At 37.9% G+C, this 25,122-nt stretch overlaps 1 protein-coding gene across 4 annotated transcripts in view; it reads left to right on the top strand.

Annotated features, from left to right (window-relative positions):
- Positions 1-25,122, top strand: part of SCUBE1 (signal peptide, CUB domain and EGF like domain containing 1) — a 205,337-nt gene that overhangs the window by 101,907 nt on the left and 78,308 nt on the right. For all 4 annotated transcript variants that reach the window (XR_006171503.1, XM_042835115.1, XM_042835114.1 and 1 more), the window contains exons 5-7: positions 3,051-3,176; positions 10,238-10,354; positions 13,213-13,302. Coding sequence is in view for 3 of the 4 variants with exons in the window: in XM_042835115.1 (XP_042691049.1) it covers positions 3,051-3,176; positions 10,238-10,354; positions 13,213-13,302 (333 nt within the window). In the remaining variant the exon portion in view is untranslated. The remainder of the gene's footprint in view (positions 1-3,050; positions 3,177-10,237; positions 10,355-13,212; positions 13,303-25,122) is intronic.

Genomic DNA, 25,122 nt, shown 5'->3' with positions numbered 1-25,122 from the left:
TTACTTACATGTGATTAAAAACTATTCTGTACTCTGACAGAGGAACTTTGCCCAAGTCATCATAAAATCTCGAGATGGGAGATGAGCTTCCTTGGTCCCAGCCAGGCAGCTCTGTGCTAGCCAGTGAGGGTGGGACTGAACTTAGCCTTCTTCCAGTTCTGCTCCTGACTTATTCAGTGTATCCAGCCTCTGCAGATGTAGGAGGAAGCCATCCACCTTGGTGAAGTGGATGACAGTATGATCTCAGTCTTTGAGGCAGGTTCTGTGGTCTTGGTGTCTTAGAATCTGGTACTTGAGCCAGTATGAGGGTGGTCCTGTGTAGAGCCAGGAGTTGCACTCAGTGATCCTCGTGGGTCCCTTCCAACTCAGGATATTCTATGATTTCTATGAAGTAAGTGTGAGACCAGCACAGAGGCAGTGTGTGGAGGTGCCAGAAGTGACAGGTGTGCTCATGTAATTTCTGTAAGAACATTGTTTGCATCTTTGGAAGCAAAAACCTTGCAGCCCTGATTAAAATAAATATATATATGTGTGTGTGTATTTAGTACATCATCACTGCTTGTTTTACTTGAACATTTTACATTGAGTTGTTTGGAGAAATTGGCCTAGAGTAGGAAGAGGTAGCCATGATACAAAGTGATAGATGAGCAGCTGAGTCTACAGCGATGCTGCATTCAACAGTGTTTTGAGGAATACATGCTGTTTTCATGGTAATGAGCTGAGTTATGCTGTGAACTCTCTGTCAGTGTGCTCTGAGAGAATTTGTCTCTCCTTTCCAGGTCAGATACCCAAGGGTAAGTCTGGGAGGGCTTTATAATGCAAATTTAGCTAGCCTTCCTTCACACTAGCAGTGTTAGATGCTGACCCACAAGGACTGAGTTCAAGATTTCTGTGAATATGTGGGATTTGAATTAGCACAGCAATGAAAGCCTCTAAAAGCACGTTCAATGTCTGTATCACTTGTATGGTTTAGAAAGCTAAAAATGCCCCTATCATGACAAAGAGAAATCTGATAGGTACTGCTCCTTGGTTTAAACATTATCGGGAACCACTCCTAGCACTTGGATGTTTGTTGAACAGCTGGAAGGTTTTTTTAATATAATCCAAGAGAAGAAGAGTAGTGGGTTTGTTGGAGATTGTTTATGCTTATGGTGAATAACACAGATAATTGAGCTGTCTAATAAATAGTGAAGAAACAAATCCAATCAAAATTGCATACATATAATCTTACACGAATGCATCATCTCAAGAATAGATTCTGTATGTTATGAAGTATACAACATATTCACAGGCAAATGAAAATGCACCGGACAGTTAAATCCATTACATTTATTCATAAAACAAATAACAGTAAGCTCAGTGGAACTCAGATAATCACCTGTTGGACAGATAACTTCCTGAACTACCCTAGACTATACTTTGAATCCGTTATATTTTCATGATATAATAGAATATGGATACTGAATAGGGAAATTACAGGTCCTATGTTTCTACACGTAGCAAAGACACTGTATGTTCCATAGCAATCCTCGCTGTACTTGCCCCAAAGAAAGTATATATTACTAGCCTTCACTACACTGTCAATTTTCTCATACCTCTGTCTTTTCCTTTTGAAATGGGAATTTCCATAAAGTTATTAACAAATACAGCCTATATGTACTTTCCATTATCTTTTCTTCTTTTGCTTCTTGAAATTAATGAGGTTCTTGTAAGCTCATTTCTCCAACTTGTTGAGTCTCACTGAATGGCAGTACAACCCTCTGGTGTATCAGCCACTCCTAGTTTTGTGTCATCAGCAGTCTTGCAGAGAGTACACTCTGCCCCATCATCTGGATTGGGCATGACCAGCCTGCAGCCTGTGGGCTGCTTGTAGCCTGGGACTGCTAGCAATGTAGCCCCACAAAATTGTAAAATTCTAACATGATTACGTGTTTTTTGGAGATATTTTTCATGAGTTGAGTGCATGTAGCTTGAGTACGGACTATGCAGGTAACAACAGAGATGTGGAGAGGTGCAGTGCTGACTTTGCCTCTCGTGCCTGCCTCAAGATAGTCAAATCAAAAGCTGCGTGTATTCCACATTGCACGCTTCTGTGCTGCTTGGCAAGTAAAATCCAGTGATTGCTGAGAAAAATATTTTGGACGGCCACAGAGAAGGTGAAGGGCCTGGTGTATCTCCCACACAATGAAAGACAGAGTAACCTGGGTCTGTTCAGCCTAGGAAAAAGGGGGGGATGTGATCAATGGTTATAAATATCTAAAGGGAGGAGGCAGGTGAATGGATGTGGCCAGACTCTTCTCAGTGGTGTGTAGAGATAGGACGAGGAGCAATGGTGTAATATTCAGATGTAGGTAGTTCCATACAAACATGCAGAAGTACTTCTTTACCATAAAGGTGATGGAGCACTGGCACAGGCTGCCCAAAGAGGTTGTGGAGTCTCCTTCTGTGGAGATACTCAAGAGCCATCTGGATGCCTACCTGTGTGAGTGATTGTAGGGTACCTGCATTAGCAGGGGGGTTGGACTTAATGATCTCTTGAGATCCCTTCCAACCCCCGCAGTTCTGTGACTTCAGCTTGCCTACACATGTATGTGTCTGTGAACATGCACAGTTTTTGTTATTAGGCAGACATTTCAGTTTTCTTATTTAATAATTAAACTTGGGCAAATACAAAATTGCCAAAACATAACCAGTCGGTAAGACTTCTGAACGCAGACTAGTAGAGTATTGTCTTCTAATAACAAATAAAACACATGGTGTTAAGCATGACTTCTCCATTGTGAATTCATGCTAAAAATATAGATGGTGATAATGTGTAAATATGAAATGGAGCTGGAGTTGATCCCAGGCACAGATATTTTGTCCCTCATTACGCTGTTTATGGTTGCATATGTCTTTTCATCTTCATTTCCCTTGTAACAAGAGCATGGTCTAGATGCAAAATAAAAATTAAATGGCAGTGAAGCACTGGATGCGTATAATTAATGATGATTATTCTCCAATCTTATTTCAGTACTGATGCTTTCCATTTTTCTTTCTTTCTTTTACAGAGGGTATGAACTGTATGAACAAAGATCATGGGTGTGCACACATCTGTCGGGAGACGCCCAAAGGTGGGGTTGCCTGTGAATGTAGGCCTGGCTTTGAACTTGCCAAAAACCAGAAGGACTGCAAATGTAGGTAGATGAAGATTAAATTTCAAATGCCCTCAAATGTCTTATTTTCTTCATTGTTGTTGTTTTCCAGAAGTCAAGAAATCAACTTTGTTTTGGACAAAGGTGATTTGTGATTTTAGTAATGTGTCATTTCTGTCAACATTTTACTTGGGGTTGGATAAGAGGGATTGAATAACAGAACTTAAGCAGTGAGCTTTTTAGCAAAAATGTTACCAACTTTTATATCTTCCTATGAATGAAAAAAGTGGTAGATCAGTTTAATCCAGGCCTTCCCTAAAAAGCAAAGCAAGAAAAAAGGATAGAGGATTCTAGCTTTTGGAGGTCCATAATGATGGATGCACTGATAAATCTACTAATTGGTTTAATGATAAATACACTGCAGCTATCAAAATACTAGTGCTATTTTCTTGTTTTTTAAGAATAGAAATTTTTGCTGTAGTTTTGATTCTACTTTACATGGGCTATTTTTGTTTTCTTGGAAATGCTCAACTACTTCATATGTATTGTTCTTAAATGGGAAACTCTGAGTGATGTATTATAGGAACTGAGATACTGACGATGTTCATTAGCTCACAAATTTGGAAGCTAGAATTGTTCTGTACAGGTTAAAATAATTGGCCCTCCTTAACACTTTCATCTGAAAGCTTCTGAAGTGAATAGGTTTCTTTCTTATGGCTGCAGTGAGTATTAGATCTGACTCCAATAGCTTGCCTTTCTATCTGGTAGCTTTGTGAAGTACAAAAAAATAAAAATAAAAAAAATGAGAGTAACAATGAAGCAACATAAAACAGATTGTGTGCTTTGCGTAGGACTAACCTTTTTGTGCTAGCCTTTCTTCTCTAGAGTTTTTCTTCCTGAATTCTCCTCTGTTTAAGCATGCTTAGATAACACTAGTTCCAAAGTATGAATCCAAAAGAATCACCTTTGAATATAATCAAGAAGTCCCACAGGACATTGTACAGCCTGATTACTTTTCAATAGTTGAGAGGCTACACAAGGCACAAAGCAAAAACGCAGAAAAATTGCCTTTATGGTCATTGTCATTTTCAGTGTTTATTAGAAACAAACATTGTATGCTGTTAATTGCAGCGCAATATTATCTCCCTTGGTGAGGTTGGAGAGGATGTTTATTTATGCTGTTTATTGTTTTTTTTTCCACACATTTGTACATTCCTTAGGAATCTTGTTAATTCTTTCCCACAGTGAAATGGTGAGAAGAATTAGGGCCTCCTCTGGAATGGTATTTCTAAATACCATTCTACCACTTAATAGAATGAAATACTTGAATTAACTCAGTGCCCTGTGGTGTTCAAATTTTAGTTTGAATTATCTGAGACAGAGATTTTCAAGGCCACAGAGCTTGCTGCAGAATATACCAACCCCGGAACTCACTGCACATCATGCAAATAAGTTCCAGAGTGGAGTTTAAATGTGCTTCTTGGCCTTCCATATGCAAAGGTGCCTAAAACTGTATCCAGATAGCCTGGTGCAATAACTGTAGGATTGTAAAAAGCTATTTATCAGGGTCTGTATCTGAAACAAAATCTTCACATTTTAAGAAACTAACCATTTCAGTGGAATTTACTTAAATCTTCAGCTGCAGCTTTGCAAGTACTTCATATAGCTATGTTGAAGGAGAGATGCTTGCCTCTTTTCAGCCCAGACAGGGTCTGGTTTCCTTGGTAAATTTAGAGGGTTTCAGACTGATAGTATCTGATATACTCTGGTATAACCTTGTGTGAAGAAGTGGCAGATAACCACTATGTCACTAGATGAATTTTAATTAACCAGTTTGCAATTTCATCAGAATATTTGGAGAGATTTTCAGAAGCCCTAAGTATTATCCCCCAAATCCTCTACTAAGGGAGCACGTTTCTCAAAGGAAAAATACATGAAAGCATAAAAAATTGGTGGGATGGCTCTGTTTTTTTATGCATGTATTGTGTAACTGTATCATTGCATACCATCTACATGATTACTTATCACCTTATCATATAATTATAATAATTATAATTATAATCATACTAATAAGGCAATCACTATTGGCGTCTTGCTTCTTTCATGATGGACATTGCTCATTAACAGGGCTTTTGTTTGATAGTTTCCTTTATAACTCATTGCCATGCCTTGCTTGCTGCACAATGTTTAAACTCTATCTTGAACATAAAGTTTTTAATTTCCTCATGGATTTTCCCATGATACTCATTACAGTGATATCAGAGTGCTACTTAGGCATTGTTCTTGCATTTTTAGAACTTTCTTGTCAAGTTAAAAAGTACTGTTATGCCTATGGGAGAAATGCTAATGTCAAAGTTGTTTAGTATTAACAGCTGATGAACAAGAAATATTCAGAACACAGTTGTGCATTTACAGCACTTAGTAGGATCAAAGCCAAGCTCCCAACAGCTCCTTGCAGTGGAGAAGAGTACAATATTAGTAATCTGTAATAGGTGGGATTCGTGTACCTTGCCAAGCCCAAAGTAGGATTTCCATATCAAGGACAGAAATCAATTAGAGTTTTATAGGGCTCTATTCACTGCCATCCTTTCTTGACAGTGAGACAAGGATTCTCCAGCTGGTTCCACAGACCTTACTTTCCCAGTTGTGCATTGAACACTTTGAATAAAATAGGAATGTTGTCTGCATTTGCAATTAAGGATAGCTATCACAGTACTGTAAGTCTTATGTGCCAAAAGTCTGGTAATTTGTAGCTTTTGAATCCTTAATACTGCAACCTTAGTGTTTTTTCTTAATGTTAATTTTAAACATGCATTTTCTCAGTTACAAAATAGATCTGTACACTACATTAGGAAAATAGAAAGCATTCAGAGAAGTGGTGTCAGAAAGCTATCTAGAAATACCCCAGGCAGAATCATACAGATCCAGACACAATTCCTTAGCAGAGCTTCTTTCTTTAGATTCAAATCATCAGTAAATTACCATCTTCTGTGTATACAAACCATTATAAGAATGTGCTTTGTTAGTGATTCTCTTTGATACCTGCTTGAAGCAGAAACGTGCAATTTTAGGAATAGAAATTTGGTTCCAGATAACATTGGAAAACATTGAAAATTGCTTCCTCTTTCTGTATCTGTATCCATGATTGATTTCAGATCCTGCTAATGAGTGTGATAGCACTAGAATTTTTTTATAAACATTCTTTTTTGTCAAACATGGACAAAACAAGGCATTTTTTATTAATTAGCTCTATCAATTTTGCTGAAACTTGAAGAAGTGGGAAGAAACCTAGAGCAGATACATATGCATGCCAGTTTTAACCTGAAATACGTAGTTCTGGCAGAGTTATAAGCAAGTGAAAGCTGAATCTTTTAATGAAAAATACTGAATAACCTTAGCTACAGCTATTTCTATGTGCTCCCTTTTGTAATAGCATTTAAGTGAGCAGGAGGGCAGTCCTAAGTCATTTCAAGAATCTGGTCTAATATGTTTGCAATAAAATGTTCTGCCACCTATGCCTAGTTGCAGCTTTTCAGCCTCTGTTGACAGTTTCAGCAATTCACTGTCAGTACAAAATTTCCAGAATGTTAAAATGTAAGGCCATGCTACAATGAATAGTGCAAACAATATTGCATGCATAGATTTATCACAAAGAAAGAGACACCCATTTATTTATAGAAATCACACATTTAATGGCCAAATTAGTTAAAAAGTGCTGCGATTCATCTGGAATTGCAATGTACTGGCTCTGTCAATATGCTGGATAGCCATGTTATCATGTAGTTTATTACAAGAACAAAATTTCTAGTTTATTGCAAATCTCTGGCATCTAAACCATGGGATATATTTTATCTACATGCAGACATGATCAGGAAGTCATCGTCTGAGGATTTTTGGGGGGTCGATGGGTATTAAAGACTAGATTTGATATTTGGCCATATACTCTCCACATAGCCATTATGGTGGACGTGCTAGATGAAACAGATGAGAAAAATGATTATATCAAAGTTCAGAGTAGCACTGGAAGCTCAGTAAGTACTAAGATCTAGGCTGTAGAGTGGCTGAATTCTGGTATTTTTTATCTTCCTATTGTTTTAACATGGAAGATGTTAAATTACTCAGGGCAGCCCGTTCCATGCCCACCGCCCTGTGCTGCAGCCCCTGTCCCTGACCCCCAGCTGCCCTCCCCTGACAGCTCCATGCCGTTCCCTTGGCCCTGTCGCTGTCACACAGCAGAGCTCAGCGCTGCCTCTCCGCTCCCTGTGAGGAGCTGCAGCCGCCATCGCGCCTGCCCTCAGCTCCTCTGCTGTAAGCCAGTTCTGCAGAGTATTTCCCTCCAATATGGGAAAGCCATGTGAAGATTTCACCTATTCAGAAATCTGTGTATCAAATATTTTAACTCAGCTATCATGCCATAAAAGCCAGGAGAGGAAGCGCAGCGCCTTGACTGTACTTAAGACAAGTGAATGCTAAACCACTATTGTTCATTCATTTAATTGAAACTTGTTCTGTAGTGTTTGAAAGTGATTTGTACCTGTCGGAAATTACCATTTTGCCTTTTTTTGTTTGCCTCTTCGATATCACAAACTCTGAATGAGCACACACGTAGTCTGCTGCATAGCTGTAGAATCCAAATTTATAGCAAATAATTTTTTGAACAACTCTTTAGGATTTCTCATGAATTCGCTTTAATGGTTTCTGAAGATAACAGAGTAGAGCTGGTTATCCCTTTGCTTTTAAATAGTTTCGTGGGTTTTTTTTCCCTCTAAGCAAGAGAATGTTTTTACTGTGTCACTGTCACAGAATTAAGGCTGGAAGGAAATTGAAACGACGTATTTTACAAATTGATTTTTTTTTTTTTTTTTTTGCCAATTTCACTTGCTGAGCTGCCAAGCTCCAGAATTTTAACTTGAGTCGATTTAAAAAAAAACAAACAAGTCACAGAAGAAACTCAAATCCTTCAGAAAGATAATTTACGAATATCTGTAAGAGACAATTGAAGGAGCAACATAAATTTTATGTTTATTGACTGAGTAGAACTGGAACTAGTTTTACTGAAATTTTAGTATGCATGGAAGCTATAAAACAAGTGTGTGATTCTGCAGGATGTGCTATAAACAGCATCAGAGTAGTGCAGTTTTTCATAGAGAAGCATAGTAAGGAAAATTCCCTTATATTATGAGAATCAGAGCAACCGCGTTAAGATACTTTCATCTCTGCTAGTGGAGGTTTTTAGGCAAGGAAGGCCAAAAATAATCCCTGCAGTCCAGTTGTTTAAAATACACACTTTGATGGCTGTTACACTTTAAAATAGTTAATAAAAATACTGTTGGTTAGAAATGTATTTAAACATATGGCTTAAACTGCACCTTGAAGTTAATTTGTGATGGCAATGCAGTCCAACAGGAATAGAAATACTGAATGAATCTCCAAGCAGTCCAAGAGGCATGCAGGGTCAAGAGGGAGGGGAGGATAGTTAAATGGAAATCACCTTATCCTGGCTAAGCTCTGCCAGTGTGCAGCCATTACTCTGTAAATTGCAAGCAGCTGCTTTCTGTATCATGTACAGCCCCTGTCTGATCACATCCCAAACACAGCCAGACGGAAGAGCAGCTCATGTTTGCATTCAAGATGCAGCCAGCTGATTCCACCACTTCGCTAGCTCTCAGCTAGGCTGCAGAACAGTATTTCATTTACCCCCAGGTTAAGCAAAAAGTGTTACATTATGTTGTACACATAATGTGGCATAGAGAGGGAGACATGAGAAAAAGATGTGTCAAAAATAATTGCTAATCTAAGGATGGACAAAAAGGAGTGAAAGAGGACAGGCATAGTGTTGAACAATGAGCCTCAGTTTAGATTTTCAGATCCCTGATTTTAAAATCCTGTTAACCATTGTCTTGAGTTTACTGAATATTCTAATTGCTGCCCTGGCCCTTGTATAAACTCACTTATCTAGAAGAAAATTCTGCTAAAGATCAGTATGAGGAAGTTCATCTGACTAATAAGAGTAATTATTTAAATTACTGTAACTCTATCAAAACATCTAAGTCATCTGAAATTTATAATATAACTGAATAATGATGCATTGAATTTCCCCTGTATCTGGCAATAGAAGTATATCCATAAAGATCCTAGTCTAAATTGCCTGTACATAAAAAATATATATTGAGTTCAGTTTAGAACTGGTTCATTCAGCATCAAGCTATTTGATTGCAAAAGATTAAATGAAACAGGGGCAAATTGGAGCCATTGTATACCAGCTTAATATTTAAAAGCTATTTTGTCAGAAATGAAATCCATCGTATGACAAAAGAAATTGAATCTAATCTCTTAATTCTTGAGAACTTCAAACGCTACCTGTCAGGAAAATATGCTTGCTTCCATGTAAAGTGTGCTTGCTTTAGTGCTTTTTAACATTTTAATTGCTGAAAGCAGTTTTGCCCTGTATGCTTGTAACTGAAAGTGACCTCTCCAACACTCTGTCCCTAGTTGAGGCCAAGTACACCACAAGGCCATATTTGCACTGTGTTTTTTGTCTAAGAAGAGAAAACTCCTGCAGTATTTTTAAACATTCATGTACTTTAGGAGAACCAGTACTTGAAATAATAGATTTCAGGTCTTATGTGATTCTGTTCTTGCTGTTTGATCTCTGCTTCCTCCACTTAGAAAGCGAAGAAGGAAAAAAGAAAGGCTGTATATAAACTTGAAAATATGTCTGTGTTGGAGACTGCTCATTTCTTTATGCCATATACATTGCAGATAAGAAACATAAAACTTTTAGGAAAAGATGAAATTGGCTGTCCACCCATGCTGAAATTACTAATGCAAATAGACTAGGGGGAAACTAGCACTTCTGTTTTCTTTTCTCTCGTTTTCTTTACTGCATGGATCAAAAGTTGAGGCACGATACAGTAGTGTGTGTAAGAGAATGGAGCTCAGGAAAAGTGTGGAATGTAAAACTGTAAATACAGATGCAATGTTGCCTTATGTCTTGGTTTGTTACTGCTCTTCTGTATTCTGAAAAGTCCTCAAGACTAATTGGTTTCATTGTCATTTTATTTATGTATACATATATACACATTCATTTGGGGCTTAACTAGTAACCTGTAACTATGGGAATGGAGGCTGCCAGCACACCTGTGATGACACTGATACTGGTCCTGTGTGTGGTTGTCATCAGAAGTATGCCCTGCATTCAGATGGACGAACCTGCATTGGTAAGTACTTCTCTGCAGCACGTTGTATTTCACATTCCTCATAGAATACATATGTGCACATACGTGTATGTGTGTGTGTGCGTGCATGTGTGTATGTTTGTATCTCACAGGAATTTAGCACCATTGCCAAGAGAAGTGTGTAACAGCAGTTCCTAGCCACAGGCAAAGCTCATGCTACATATAGAGAGAAGGATTTGTGCGTGTTGTGTTAAAACGTTTGTTAATGGAGTATCCCTTTGTTACTCTTTTGTAATTTGTCATTTCTTTTCATTACGCTAATAATGTTTAAAATAAAAAGGTGGAGAACTTTCATTATGAGTGAAAGTTCAGCTCTTGTATTCATTGTCACGAGTAAGACTTCCTTGCGTAAGTAAGGTGAGGAAGATGGTCTTCTTTTCCTAAGCTGCTACTGGAAAAAAATTATTCACTGTGATGTGCTTTCCTCCGTGTTGTATTTTTTTGTTATTCTAAAATTTGCAGTAGTTAATATGCTTTCACTAAGATTATCAATAGGAAAAAGCTATCCAAGTGACAAAGCATCTTGGGAGATGCTATGCAAACATTTATGATTGTAAAATGGATTATTTGCGTAACAGTTTCTTTCCACTCTCTGCATTTTTTAAATAAAAAGGGGTAATTTTGCATAATGCAAGTTAGAATTTGAAGATTCTTAGAGATCAAAACCTGAAATCCATAATAGATAAGCATTGTGATGTTGCTGACTTTTTTTCGTTTGTTTAATTTCAATTCCTTATAAATTCCCAGTAATTCCCTGAGGTTACAAAAAAATGGACACATATTTATCATCTTTTCTCTCCTTTGTCACTATTGCAAGACAAAGCACTTGATCTAAGCCCCATGGAAATCTGTCAGTTATGTTTAATGTTCTCTTGGTCAGATCCATGGCATGAAACTCAGGGGCTGCATGGAGCCTCACTCACTACTAATGGGTTTGATTGCACCAATTTTGTGATGGGACGAGAGCTGTATTGGCAGAGGTAGAGCTGAGCAAGGTTCAGCGCTGGACTCTGCCGTCCTGTGTTATGCACAAGCTATGGCTCAGCTTGCAGGATCTCTCAGCCACTACTTTTTGTTTAACACAGTGGGCTCAGTCTTACAGGCCCTCTGTTTAAATAACCTTCCCTGAAGTCTGTGGCAGTTCCAGATGCAGAGAATTTGCAGGACTGAGAACCTTAAGAGCAGCTTGTATTGAGTGGATAATTGATCTTCCGTTTCTTAGCATTCACCAATATCCTCAGATTGATGTTTTATATTGTCCAGCATGTAAAAATGGTTTCCAAAGCTGTGTACACTGCACCTGTTTTTCACTTTTTTTTTTTCCCATTTTTGTAATGTAATACATATAACTCCATGTTACATTCCTTGGTCTTGTGATATAAGTCACATATTACTTCCTGTGCTGATTTTCTTCCCTCTAAGTAGTTCTTTCTCTTAGAATGCTTTTTAATATTTATTTTATTTTATTTTACATTTTTATTCCTGCTTTCTGGTGATGGTTCCTGATTGCCTGTCTTGTCTGATAACTGACGTTCATTAATTATTTACAGAGTAAAATAAACAAAAAACTCAAACAAAAGCCTCTATTGCAGCCTGATCCCATCTAGAACTTGTTAAGAACAAAACAAAACAACTTCGTTACCACTCAACCATGTAGTGTTGCCACAAACAAAACCTGCCAGCCTCCTCCTCCTCCTCACTTCAGTGATTCTAGTGTTTGCTGTCTTCAGTGGTGTATATATTCCAGTCATCACTGCAAGAATGCAAACCTCTGCAATACCAGAGAAATACTTTTTGACCCTTTGTCTAACATATTTTGTCTTTGTTTAACTTATCCTTTTATTTTTTATGTTTACTGCATGTGAAAGTCCCCACCTGCACTTTGGTTTTTGTTTTTCTAATTCCTTCTCTGTATAAATCATTTTATTTACCAAGCTGCTGCTTCTCCGTTGCTCTCCTGTATGATAAATCTTTATTTTTATTTCACTTACTGATCATTTCTTCCCACACTTGTGACTGTTTTTGTGTATTTCTAATGAAATATAACCAGACTAAATTCTCATTATGCCATCTGAAACTCTTACATATAGGATACCAGAGACTACCTTGTACAACGACCTTTGCTGACATTGTCTTGCTTACTGCATGCTCATAAAATTACTAAACCCTGTTCTTGCAACATCTTTTCTAGCATTGAATGTTTAGCTAGTAGTGTTTCATAGACAAGCAGGCAACCAGCACTGCCCAAAATTGATCTTTTTTGTGTTTGTTTGGTTTGTTGTTTGTTTATTTTTGTTGTTGTTTTTGTTCAGTTTGCATGCTGTTGTTTGATTCCTCTTCATGATGTGTCAATGTGTATGAGACTGTGTTGCACCCATACCCATCCATCACCGGACTCTTCTTGCTCTCTCTGTCTATATTGATCTTCTTCCTGCCAACTTCAGATCATGGTGTCACCTGTAGTCTAAATCACTTTATGGTGTGTCTTTAATAGTTTGTTAAACTGGCATCCTTGAGTTTTAATTTCCATCATTAACTCCTCTCTGGGGCACTCATGTCAGCTGTCTTTTCTCCCCTAGGAATCTGTCTTCATGTATCTGGTTAATTACTTTGTAGTTGGCCATTCTTTTTCCTCCCCTTTTTCTTTCTCCTTTCCCCAATTTCCCATTAATTTTTTTCCTGGGATCTCAAAGGGAATTAACTCTCTAACGGGGATTTAGTGCTTTCATGCCTTGCTTCTTGGCTTTGGCTGTGCCATGCCAAGAAACTGTCTTAGGCAGTGGAAAATTGGGCTTGTGATTAACCAACTGCTCCATGTTTGTCCCTTACTTGTGTTTTAGAGAAGGATGAGGCTGCAATTGAGAGTTCTGAGTACAATGCCACGTCAGTAGCTGATGTGGACAAGCGGGTGAAACGGCGGCTACTTATGGGTAACACTTTTCTTCCACTTCCTTTGTTGTGCTCTCACTTTTGTCTGTATGTGTGTGGGGGGAGGTTCTCTTTTGGTCTCATTTGGTCTTTTCGGTTTTGGTTTGGTTTGTGTTTTTTTTGTCTGTTTGGTTGGTTGTTTTTTTTAGCCGGCTTTATCTGTGTGAAAAGGTCACCAATTTTTTTTAAGACCTCATCTGTTGTACAACTTCATTTCTTGTTTTTAAACTTTTTTTTTTTCATAACGCTGCAGCTTTAATGTTCAATTTCTTCTGCACAGAAAGAAGCTTTTGCCATTAACCTTACTTACCTTATGCAAGCTACTCCTTATATGTGAATTGTGTGTTTGTGTGTATGTGTTGCTCTAGGATTCCTAAAAAATCTCATGTGTTGCAGACTTGCCTTTTGACTTAAAAGTGGATGATGGTGATATTATAAAGCAATGTTCTATTACATATGTAGTGTTAAATGAACAACTGTATTTGACTACTTAGAATTTGCAGTGCTTTTGATCGAAATGTAAATATTATGACTGGAAATTGATTTATTTCCTTTGTGTAGCTATGTTAGTAACCACTGAAAGATCTTTCCCTCATGACTAGTGAGCTTCTTTATGTTCATGCAAGATTGAAGCACAGCTTGTTTCTCTGTTGTTGGAGCCTGAGAGTGGAGAGATGAGGAAGAGAATTGGACAGTGTAGATAATTCTCTAGCTTCTCTCAGTTAACCCACTGCTCACCACTGTGCTCGTCTTCTTCATGTTACATGCGTGGCCTTTTGGGAACTGAAAGAGTGGCTGCATTTCTGCCAGTTTCTTTTCATGTGACAGACGGCACGGGGTAGCATAGACTGCTGAATGAAGCCAGCATTTTGGAGGCTTCTGAGTGGTTTGTTACTCTGTATTTTCAATTCTGATGCCTTAGACACCGCATGTAATATTTCTATTAGTTTTTAAGCATAGTGAGCATTGGTGAGGCATACCAAGTAATCCATATGCAAGATAGGGGTTCTTCTTCTTCACCCATTGGAGAAATTAGGGCACAACGAAATTCTGCTTTGTTCCCTCCTGGTAGCTGATTCCTTTCTTAAAAGCATTAAACCTATCACAGACTGCCCTTCTAGCTCTTGGCCGGCTGAGCTCTGGCTATAAGCATTTACACCTACCTTGGAGGAGCACCTCTGGAAGACCAGAGCCCAGATTACTGGGCTCATAATTGCAGTAGGTGGCAATGCTAATACAATGCTAATACTCTTATCTTGCCACCTATACTAAACCGTCCACTTAGTTGTAGGTCAGCAGGCAGTCACCATGCAGGAAATGGCAAGGTGTCCTCAGTCAAATATGGTGTTAGATGATAATACTGAAGTAAAATGTTTTCTCTCCTGTGAGTGCCTGGTCACACGTTCCTTTATTTTTAGAATATCTGTAATTGTTAATTAGCAGTTAATTTACAGATCTAGCAAGTGAACAATATCTATTTGCTGTTTAGTGATTCACCGTTTAAATTGATTTAATGTAACAAAAACTGTGGGACTGCTCATCTTGCTTTCTAAAGGTAATAGTAACAATGTTAGCTCTAATTTCAGTAATGCCTGCAGTCTCACATGAAGTCAGTAAAAAAAAAAAAAAAACAAAAAAAAAAAAAAAAATATACCATTGGAAAATCCAGTCCTCAAAGTCTAAGCATGAGATTGCCCTGCCATTACCAGTATGTACAATATGTTTTAGAGAAACTGAGCACCAAAGCACACTGCTTTGGTACTTCAACATCTAATGGAAGTAATTATCCAGCATGAAGGTATGTTCACACTGCTCACAAGAGTTCAGGGAAACAGAAGTAAACAATTATTATGAGCAACAAGATTCTTAGTTACGCTGAGTCTGAAAGTTCTGTGTGGAGTCTGAAAGTAGGTTTTAGGGAGACAATGTAAAAAAAATCGTTTTACAAAATACACTTCTAGGTTTTTGGTACCTCTTTTATTAGCAGGTATCAGCCAACAGCTTAGAGTTTGTGGACAGTTTTAATAACTGATTCCTTAGAAAAACATTAACTGGAGCTGAAAAGAGATTTAATTAGTAAATGTCAGCTGAGTGGGTGGCTTACTATTTAGGGATTTCTCTAATTGGTTTTTTTTTTTACCCTGTTTTCTGATTTTCAGAAAATCCAAATCTGTTTTTTTGACTGTCTTACTACAGTTCGAAAATGCAGATGCTTTCTAAACAGCCATTTTAGAAAGTATTCGAGGGCTCCTTGGGAAACTTTACCAGCTCTTGTAAATGGACTGTGATTTTTGACCGTAGGCAGTCATGGGAGAGTAGGAAAAGTTGATGACTTTATGCAATTTTAGTAAACTGATTACAAGACCTGAGTTGATAACTTCTAGGCTCCTGTCATTTGTTGTATTATTAAAATGACTGTGATCTTCATAACGGTTACAATCAGCCCAGGCTAAGAATAATCTTGCGTGAGAATACTTTGGGAGAGTGGGAATGCTGTCAGACAAGAGAGCCTGTGCAGTTCATTTCGCCGCAGCAAAACTGACTCCTTCTGTATCTCATACTGTGCCTTGAAAAGGTCTGTGTCCTAGTCACAGAGAGGTCCTGTGTCTTGTGGCTAAATCTTAAATAGAGAAAAGTAGATAAAATACACTCCAGTCCTTGCTGTTAGATGTATTTATTTTTTAGATCTTGTGAAGCAAACCAGAAACTGTGAGAAACTTCTCTTTAGAACCACCCAATGATTCGTAGGGATTTTCATCCAGTTTCTCTCACAACATTCAGAAATACAGTAGGCTTCCACATGTCCTTCATTTCCTTGGTCATAGCAGATTGGTTGGGTACAGAGTAAATGGTGCTCTCATTAAATAAAAAAAAAACAAGTCACTGAATGACTTTTCTCTGATCAGTGGATGTGGCACTATCTTGCTGTTCCTACAGCTTGTTTACAATTCTTCCACTTCCAATTCAGTTGCCATTTTAGAGGGAAAATGGTTGTACCCTTAATTGTGTTCTAGATAGACTTCTTCTGATGTGGGCTGGACCAGTTGTGCACCATATTTTGTTTTCTCCCTTTTCTCTCTAGTAGTCAACTTAATTTGGTCTTGAACCCATGTAACTTCAGAACCTTCACAAAAGGCTGCATTTCTTTCCCTCACCTTCCCTACACCTTTCCCATTCTTTTCGGTCACTGTTGCAAGATCCCTTTGTTTGACAATAAAATGCATTTCTTTTGGTTCTGTGATGTGTAGGATTTGTTCCTTCTTGTCTTGAGAAGACAGTTATACAAAGTTCCTTTTATTGTATTGAGGAACAATGGTGCTCTGATTGCATTGATCCTGTCTTGAATTTAAGGAAGTGCAGTAACACTGAATGTTTAAGGTCAGAATAATGTTACAAATGGCAATGATACTGTTGCTACAAATGTCTTCAGATTATCGGAACCGTGCTCTGAAATTTGCTCCTTGCAAGATGTGTTCGTGTCATTGTTAAGTCAGGACATCTCAAGGTTTTGCCACTGGACACTGGTTTCTTGTGTCATCAGTAAGGCAGCATTCCTCATATAGATAGGAGCATAATTCTCTTCCCTTCCCTGGAAGATGGCTCCCAACATCACTACAAACCATTTTGCACTGGTCTGAAGTGCTTATAAAGTGCTTTGGAGCTGTCCTGGACATTGTATCTACAGGAGTTTACCTCTGCCTAGGTTGCTTCTGCAGTGTCACATTGTACATGAGTAGGAGTAGAACTGTCAGCTGCAAGCTGAACCATTCCCTCCAGGAATTCAAGGTGCCTGAATTTTTTAGTGACAGTCCTTCAAAGAGAGGCCAGTTGAAGCACCATTCCTGTTTTTATAGTTTCCCTACACAATGGCTTGTAGAAACTATGCAGCTCTTATCAGTCCTCTACATTCCATGCTTCTGAAAAGTCAAGATCCTCTGTCAGGAAGGTTACATAAGGCAGGAACTCAAGATGACATGCACCTAGTGTGTAATGTCATGCTGATAGTCATAGGAGGAAAGTGGACGGTCACTTACTTGAGACATGTTATCCATATGCACATTCGTATGATAAGCCACCCTTCTTTCTCCTAGTCCAGCTAGATATTCTTGGGATTTCAGAGCTGAGAAGAATCAGTGGTATATGTTGGTCTTAAGGCAAAAAAATCTCAGATCTTAACTTACAAGAATGTATGCCTTGTGTGAGCATGCAAGTGAGTAGCATAAAAGCTTCTGACTTTTCTAATAAGCTATCTTCTTTTTTTTTCTTCTGCCTCTCTCTATGACATATTGCTGTTTTGAGGATTATAGTCTTTTCTACTGAAGACTATAAGCTTGGTAAGTAGCCATTATGGCTTTCGTTTTGTAGGAATCATATAATAACTGTTCTTATGGACTTTTTAGTCTGTTATGCTTACCTGACCCAAGCGGTTGCTTCCTGCCTGGCAATTTATTGTGAATGTCAGGACTTGATCTCTTTGAATCACTGCTTTCCTGCCAGTGGAAACATACAGCTCTATCTTGACTACAGGGAAATAGAATCAGCAAAGTTAACTGGGACTACCAGAGTCTCATTATTAAAGCGATTTTCTGCCAGATATAAAATATCATCATACTGGTATGGAAACCTTCACTGGTTATTCTTTCAGTCATCCAAAGACCTTTTCTCTGATGGTTCACTGTGAATAATTTCTTCAACATCTTGAATTATTTGATGAGTATGACACACAATGATTGTGTGATTCATATAGAAGTCCACAGTTTTCTGGTTTTCTAGATCCTGTGAAAGAGCCAAATTTAGCTCCTTTCTGGCTCAGGAAGGAATACTGCAAAACTTTAGAACTTGTTGAAGCCACATTTTCTTTACCTAAAAACATCTTTCCTATGATAAACATTTTCTGGCAAAAGTCTTTCTTTTTTCCTAAAATCGAGTTTTGTATGAAAACTGTGGTTTTTATATTGCTTTAGCCTGGAATGATCTTCAGGGATAGGAAGACAAAGTGCATGCAGTTCTGGTTAGAACATTTGTTTGGACTGAAGATCCTTTCGTGGTGTTTTACCAGTCATTTTCAAGGGATGCAATTGGGCTGTAAATTGAAGTTGCTCTGTTTTTGGAACCATTATTAATAACTGATAGCTTGATAAGGGCACAACATTCTTGCATTTCAGTAAACATAAGATAATAGAATTGAGAACAGGGTTTCAAACATGCTGTGTAACACCAAATACTGAGCTATCGGAATAAACTGTTATGAACTAAGGTTTTCCATTAGGAAATTTCTGAGTGCCTTAGATTGTTTTGTTCCAAAGGGAAATAATGAATTTTATAGTCTTGATTCTAGATTTTTGATCCTCTTTCAGAATAATAGTTTCCAGATGATTCTATTCTGTATTGGAAGAGCAGGAAGAAGGGCAAACAAGTGTTTATTTTCAAGTGTTCTTTCAAAGCAATTAACTTCTGACTTAGTTACAGCCTACCAAGCATTACTTTAAGACAAAAACACTTTTTCAGGATGTACTTCAGTTCCTAGCTTTGTTGTATTGCCTCCCAAGGCTCTTTCAAGTTACTTAAAATATGTCTTTATTTCTCTGAGTGGCATTTATCTGATTTAGAAATGCTTGCTAACAGAGAGCTTCTGTCACAAAGCCAGATGTGCTGCCCTGTATGCATCCCAACCTTGTGCTTTAATCAATAAAGCATTTAAAGCATAATATTGACAGGCATATTGCTAGGAGAATCTCTAACTTAGTTCCTAACAGTGAGACCAAGACCCCACTTTTAACTCTTTCTGTCAGTTCTGCTTTGCTGTATGAAATCACAGAAAATAGGGAAAGGAATCCCTGAGGTTATTCATGCATTCTCTCTCTCCCAAGGGCAGATCCTTTCATCCTGAGTTATCGTCACTTTTATTCACTGAGTTTGTGAATGGTGTGCTCATTCCTGTAAAAATCCTTTCTTTTTTTTTTTTTTTCCTCATTTCTTTGCTGATGATAAAGTCTCAGACCTTATCCAGAATTCCTTCCAATGCCTTCCATTGTTTTGCTTTTCCATTTTAAATGAAAGGATTTGCCCAAGGTCAAGACATAATGCCCTCTATCAGTGTTCAGAGTATTTCAGTTTTTCTTAAACACAGTTTCTCTATTTGGAAAAGACAGCACAAACAAAATTAATAGTGCTGTTTTTAAGTGGCCAGAATGGACCCATCCAGTGTTCATAACATACCTGATGCGATCTCTCAAGTGACAATACTTATATTTGGACTGTTCCTCTGAAGATGAATAGAAGTTTTCTGAAATGAGAACTGCAGGATTTGTGATTCACTGTGAGATGCACCTAGCCATTTCTTCACACATTCAGAATGTGGTAGTGCAGAATTCTCATCTTATTTTCATGCAAATAAAATTCTACCAATCATGAAATTGCAAGGAAATGAGGAGACAAGCATAACGAAGTGAAGAATTCCACATCCTGCAAGTTACCCTTTCTGTCTCACCTTTTTCATTCCCTGAATATGAAGCTCTTTCAGTTTCTACTTCTTTCTATTCGCAGCTATTTGTTTCTTTCATTATGCTCTTCTGAATGCTTTTTCTCTACCCTTTCAGCAGCACAGGGCGTAATTTGCATGAGAATAACATAGTTCTGACTTAACTGAAAATTCAGTTATTTCAAGCTCTATGTTTAAGTTTCTCCTTGTGCTTGTTGTTCTTTGGGTCTCTGCTTCTATCCTGATCTCATGTCATGTACTGCACATACTGCCACTTGCAATAAAATTCGTTTTATGGAGGGCAGCATGTATCCTCTGTTTCATTTTCTTCTTAGCCAAACCATGTATACTCTCATATTGAAAGTAAGCTCAACTGTGTAGTCAACAGCACATTTTTCTCTAAAACTGCCTCTCCTAAGATTTGTCATCCAAGTTTCAGATTTAAAGAATTTGTGTACTTTTGGTTGGAATTTGAGTGGGGTTTTGAGTGGTTTTTTTAATCTGGTTGGATAGCCTTTGTTAGGCATGGCCACGCAATTCGCCTGCATATACCACTGATGCCATTAGTGATAAAACTGATTCCATAAGATTCCTCTACATAACATAAATGTGAAATGGAGGAGTGTGCTAAACAGAAATCCAGTATACGTGGAATTCACATACGTATGTATTTGGCAGAGATGCTGTGATATCAGTGTGGAGTGAAAAGATAAGATATGAGCACAGGCTGCCTCTTAGCCAGGCTTTTTTTGATGTGAAAGGAGGTAACACATTTTAGCTTACAGTTAAGGGCTCATTTGATTTCACGTACTTTTATGTTTTCAATTGAATTAATTTAGTGTTCTTGAAAGTTAGGGAACCAGTTCCACTCAGCTGAGTGATTAGGCCTTCTCAAAATAAAGAATCTTAAGTATGTACTTTTTTTCTTCTTAAAAAATCACCCAATTTGAGATTTTTGAGATTTTGCTTTATAAATGAATTTGTCTAAAATGTAAGGCAGTATTAACTGACATTCTGCGTTCTCTGTCTAGAACTGGTTCTACAATTTCATGTCTGCCGAGACATACTAAGAATCTATTGGGAATTAGTGCAGGACATAACGCAGATGAGATAAGGATGCCAATTTGTACATTAACTCTTATCTGATGAACATTGATGGGCATTTTTAAGCTTTTCAGTATTCATTATTACTAATTGTCAGACATTTGCTTTCTTCTAAAGATATCTTTCATCTTTCCTCACTTGTAAGAATATACAAGTTCTCCAATCTTGTACACATAGTTTGGGGAGTCAGTTTGTGTTTCACTATAGATTGAATGAGAACAAATCAACTTGTATTTATGTGCTTTAGGATAAATAAGCATGTTATCACAGGAGCAGTTTAGAACAGCTTTAGTTAGGGTGCTGCTGAGGAACAAATTGCCAGTGTGTTAACCCTGTTTGTCTCTCCATGAGGCAATGTTAATTCACAGATTTCTCATTAAGAAAAGTCTATTCAAGGTAATCCATATACTACTTCCTGGACTGGCTGAAAAACAGAGTACCTAGATCTATCAACCTGCTTGTAGTCTTTAGCTTTCAGTCACATTGAGATTAACTTGTTTATATGTCTGAATCCTGAATTTAAGACAGTAATTCTGAGTTTTAAGATACTGTGTTCAAGTCTTCTGCAATATTCAGTCCAAGTATAGAGATAGATATAATTATGTTCTGGATATTACTACTCACTTATCTGAGTATTATTACTCTGGGCAATTAGCCGAGACAAAGCTGGATAACATACTTGAAGTTTGGGGTTCCGGACTTCATGTGAATTGCTTTTTGGCTGACATAAACAGCGACTCAAAATAATATCCTGTAATGTGGTACATGTTTTGGGAGTATAGCCTGAGCAGTCTATTTCTGCTGACCCAGTGAGCTTTAGGCTACCGCAAGCAAATTCCAATTGAAGGGCAGTGAACTGCTTTGACTTGCACTGTGGTCAGTGTTATCATTTCGCCAGTCTTAGGAACTAGGTAGGGAAAATATATCCCTTCATGTCCTCTTTACAGCTGTAGTTACTGCTTACCATTTCAGCCTCAACAGTGTACAGAAATTTGTTGAACTCAGAAAAAATTCTTTGTTTTGAAGGACTGCTGTTTCTTCTTATCCCTTATCTGTCTTAAAGTCAGGTATTGCTGAGATTTATGCTTTCAGACATTATACACCTCAGTAGTCTTTCAAATTTGAGTACCAGCACAAACCCATCTCTCCAAGTGGTGAGCAATTACCTTTAAACTAGTTACTAATTACTAACTAATGAGAAAAGAGGGTATGTTCTTGTGGTGCCTTAACTAGTAGGCAGCTCAGCACTACACAGGTATTCACACATTCTCCCGCACTGGGATGTGGGAAAGAATCAAAAACAGGTGTAAGTGCAAGAACTCATGGATTAAGATAAGGACGGTTTAATGAGGGAAGAAAATAAAATAGAATTTAAAAAATAAAAATAAAAAAGGGGATGCATAATGCAATTGCTCACCACCTACTGACTGATGCTCAGCCAGTCACCAAGCAGCAGCTAACCCTCCTGGCCAGTTCTCTTCATTCTGTTGTTCAGTATAACGCCACGTAGTAAGGGATATCACTTTGGCCAGTTTGGGTTGGATGTCCTAGTTCTGTCCGCGGTCCAGACTACACATGATGTGTTTTCACTGCTGCTACTTTTGACCTTCTATTAAGTCATCTTTGCATGTTCGTACACACATTGTTGAGAACAGTCTTTCCATTTAGTTGTTCACTGCCCTTTCCAGTCATTGGTTTTGCGATCAAGAAGTTGAAAACAGGTCTTTTTAGATCCTGCTGACTGCAAGCTGCTGTTCTGGGTAACTGAAAAGATCAGAGAACCACGTCTCTGTCCAAAGGAAACACCGTGTTGCTAGGGGTTTACTCTTCTTTTAATGCCTTGTGGAGGACAGGCTCTTTGGGAAAGAGCTGCATATTGATGAGAAAAAGGGAACTGACACTGATCAGTAGCACATTTTTACCCTTTTAATACACTCTGGATATAACATGCAGTTAAGTTCATCCTCCGCCATGCAGAAATCCACACAGCATTTCTCTGTCTTGTTCTTGATACTGTATAGACCTGCACTGGTCTACACTGAAAAAGTTTTCTACAAAGATCGCTCTGAAAGTAATGCCTCCTATTTTATTTAGTTGGCCCATAGCATGGGAGCTGTATATTGGTGGTATGGCAGTAGAGGTTGAACTTTCCAACCAATTTTCATTACATTTTGTTGCAATACAACTGATGGCAGTGGAGGGTCAACGTGACAAAATGGCATCTGACGTGGAAGTGCAGTGTGAAGCAAAGGCGTTTCCCTGAATTCCTCCATGCAGAACAAATTACACCCATTGACGTACATTGACACTTGCTGAATGTTGTAGAGATGACAGCAACAGTGAGTTACCTCTGCTGGTGCAGTTGTTTATGAGCACAGAATGCAAGCTCTTGTTTATTTTTGGTGAAGATGCACAGTTAAAAGTGGTGACTATGTTGAAAAATAGATTTTTTTATAGCAGAGAATTTGCTCTATCAAATAGTGTTTTTTGTATCTGTTTTTGTTTCCATGGAAATAAATATGAGGCATTATTTTTGGGGTGACCTTCATACACTGCCTGGTATCTTGGTAGCCTGCACAATGTACAGTGTCTTCAAAATAGCACTTCTGCTTTTAGGCAGTGATAGGACACACCCAAGTTCTAGTCAATCTTTTTCTGAGGGTTGTTTGTGACTACCATCTGGCTCAGCCTTCTTGTGGGAGGAGCAGGATTACAGTAGTTCTTTCTGAAATTTGAGTTCATCAGTTACCTTCTTACCTCCCTGCCGCTTATGTGCCACCCAAAGTTTTAGGTCTTAAAAAAAATGGAGCAATGACATTGTTACTTGTCCCCTTCATTCCTTTTAGCCATGTACAGCATCACTGTTTTTTTAAACCTTTTTGTCTTGTAAGAGAATCTTTTGAAAGTCGTGTGTTATCATAAGCAATTTTTCCTCACACTGCTTTGGCAGGTTGACTGAGTTTAGCATATACGTGCAGGTATGTGCCCACATTCCAGAGCTTATAGGATTAATTTTTTGTGTAGAATATAATTAGAGCCAATTCAAAATGATGGACCATGTTTAGGACAAAACAGAAACATTTTCATCTGTTGATGAAGCATTCTTAAATTAATCCTGTTGCATATTGTACTAATTTAAAGCACTCTCAGAGTGGATGAAAAAGAAGAAATTCTTTTAAGAATTTGTTTTTTTTTTCTGCAAAGTGTTACATTTGACGAGGAATATTATGTAGTCAGGGCAAAAATGAAATTAAAATTGGGCATTGCTCACACTTAATTTTGGTATTACTTGTAGTAATTTCTGTACTATCTGTAGCAATAAAAACAGTGGTGTTTAATGTTTCTCGATCATGTGTACTAATGAATTTCAAAAGATACAAGAAAAACCATCTCTGTTTTACACAAAGAGACTAATACATCACCAAATTTCATGTGAGCTCCAAGTAATTTGCTAAAGATGACACAGCAGCTTGTGGGAAATGTAAGAAAAAAATTACACCTCTGCTTTTGTGTTCCAGCTTTCAGAATTTGAGCATTTCTTATTGGAAATACACAAATATCAGATTCCAAAGAAATAAATGCATAAATGCTTGATACTGGACAGACATGCATTCAGCTCTTGAATTTGACATGATGCTTGCTGTGTTCATGGTCCCACCCTTTTCCTTCTTCTCTTCCAGAAATAAATAATGTGAAGGAAAAGTGAAATTGAGTCTATTCTCTATAGAATAGGTGAATTAGTCTTCTTGAGCTGTAGATTCATGTAAGTTGAAGGGAGTTCTGTCGATCATTTGATCTGATCTGCTCAAGGAAAGGCCAATTACACCCAGTTGTTCATGGCCATGTACTGCTGAGTTTGAATATCTCCAAGGACAGAAATTTCACATCCTCCCTGGATACCTGTTCTGATGTTTGACCACTCTCTTTGTGAACGTATTTTTCTTTATATTAAGTTGAAATTCCAGCTTAAATTTGTTGCTTCGACAGTCCCCGTGATCCGACCCACTCACTGTATTATCCACTTAACCAGTCTCTTTTTTCTTGCTGCAGTCATAAGGATACTACAGAAAATCATGCCAAAGCACTTGCTGAATTTAAGATGAACAGCATCCACATCTCTCCCTTTATTCACAGACCAACTCATGTATAAGGTGATCCTGTTAGCCAGGCATGGTTTGTCTTTAGTAAGCTGTTTTTTAAACATTCTCAAATCTTCCTCTTGTCCTTCATGTGCTTG

This window comes from Centrocercus urophasianus, unplaced genomic scaffold (assembly GCF_019232065.1).
Source record: "Centrocercus urophasianus isolate 14NV4802_14NV808 unplaced genomic scaffold, USGS_Curo_1.0 seq_5, whole genome shotgun sequence".
NCBI lineage: Eukaryota > Metazoa > Chordata > Aves > Galliformes > Phasianidae > Centrocercus > Centrocercus urophasianus.
Note: the sequence above shows the minus strand (reverse complement) of the source record. Positions and strands in the feature narration are given on the sequence as shown.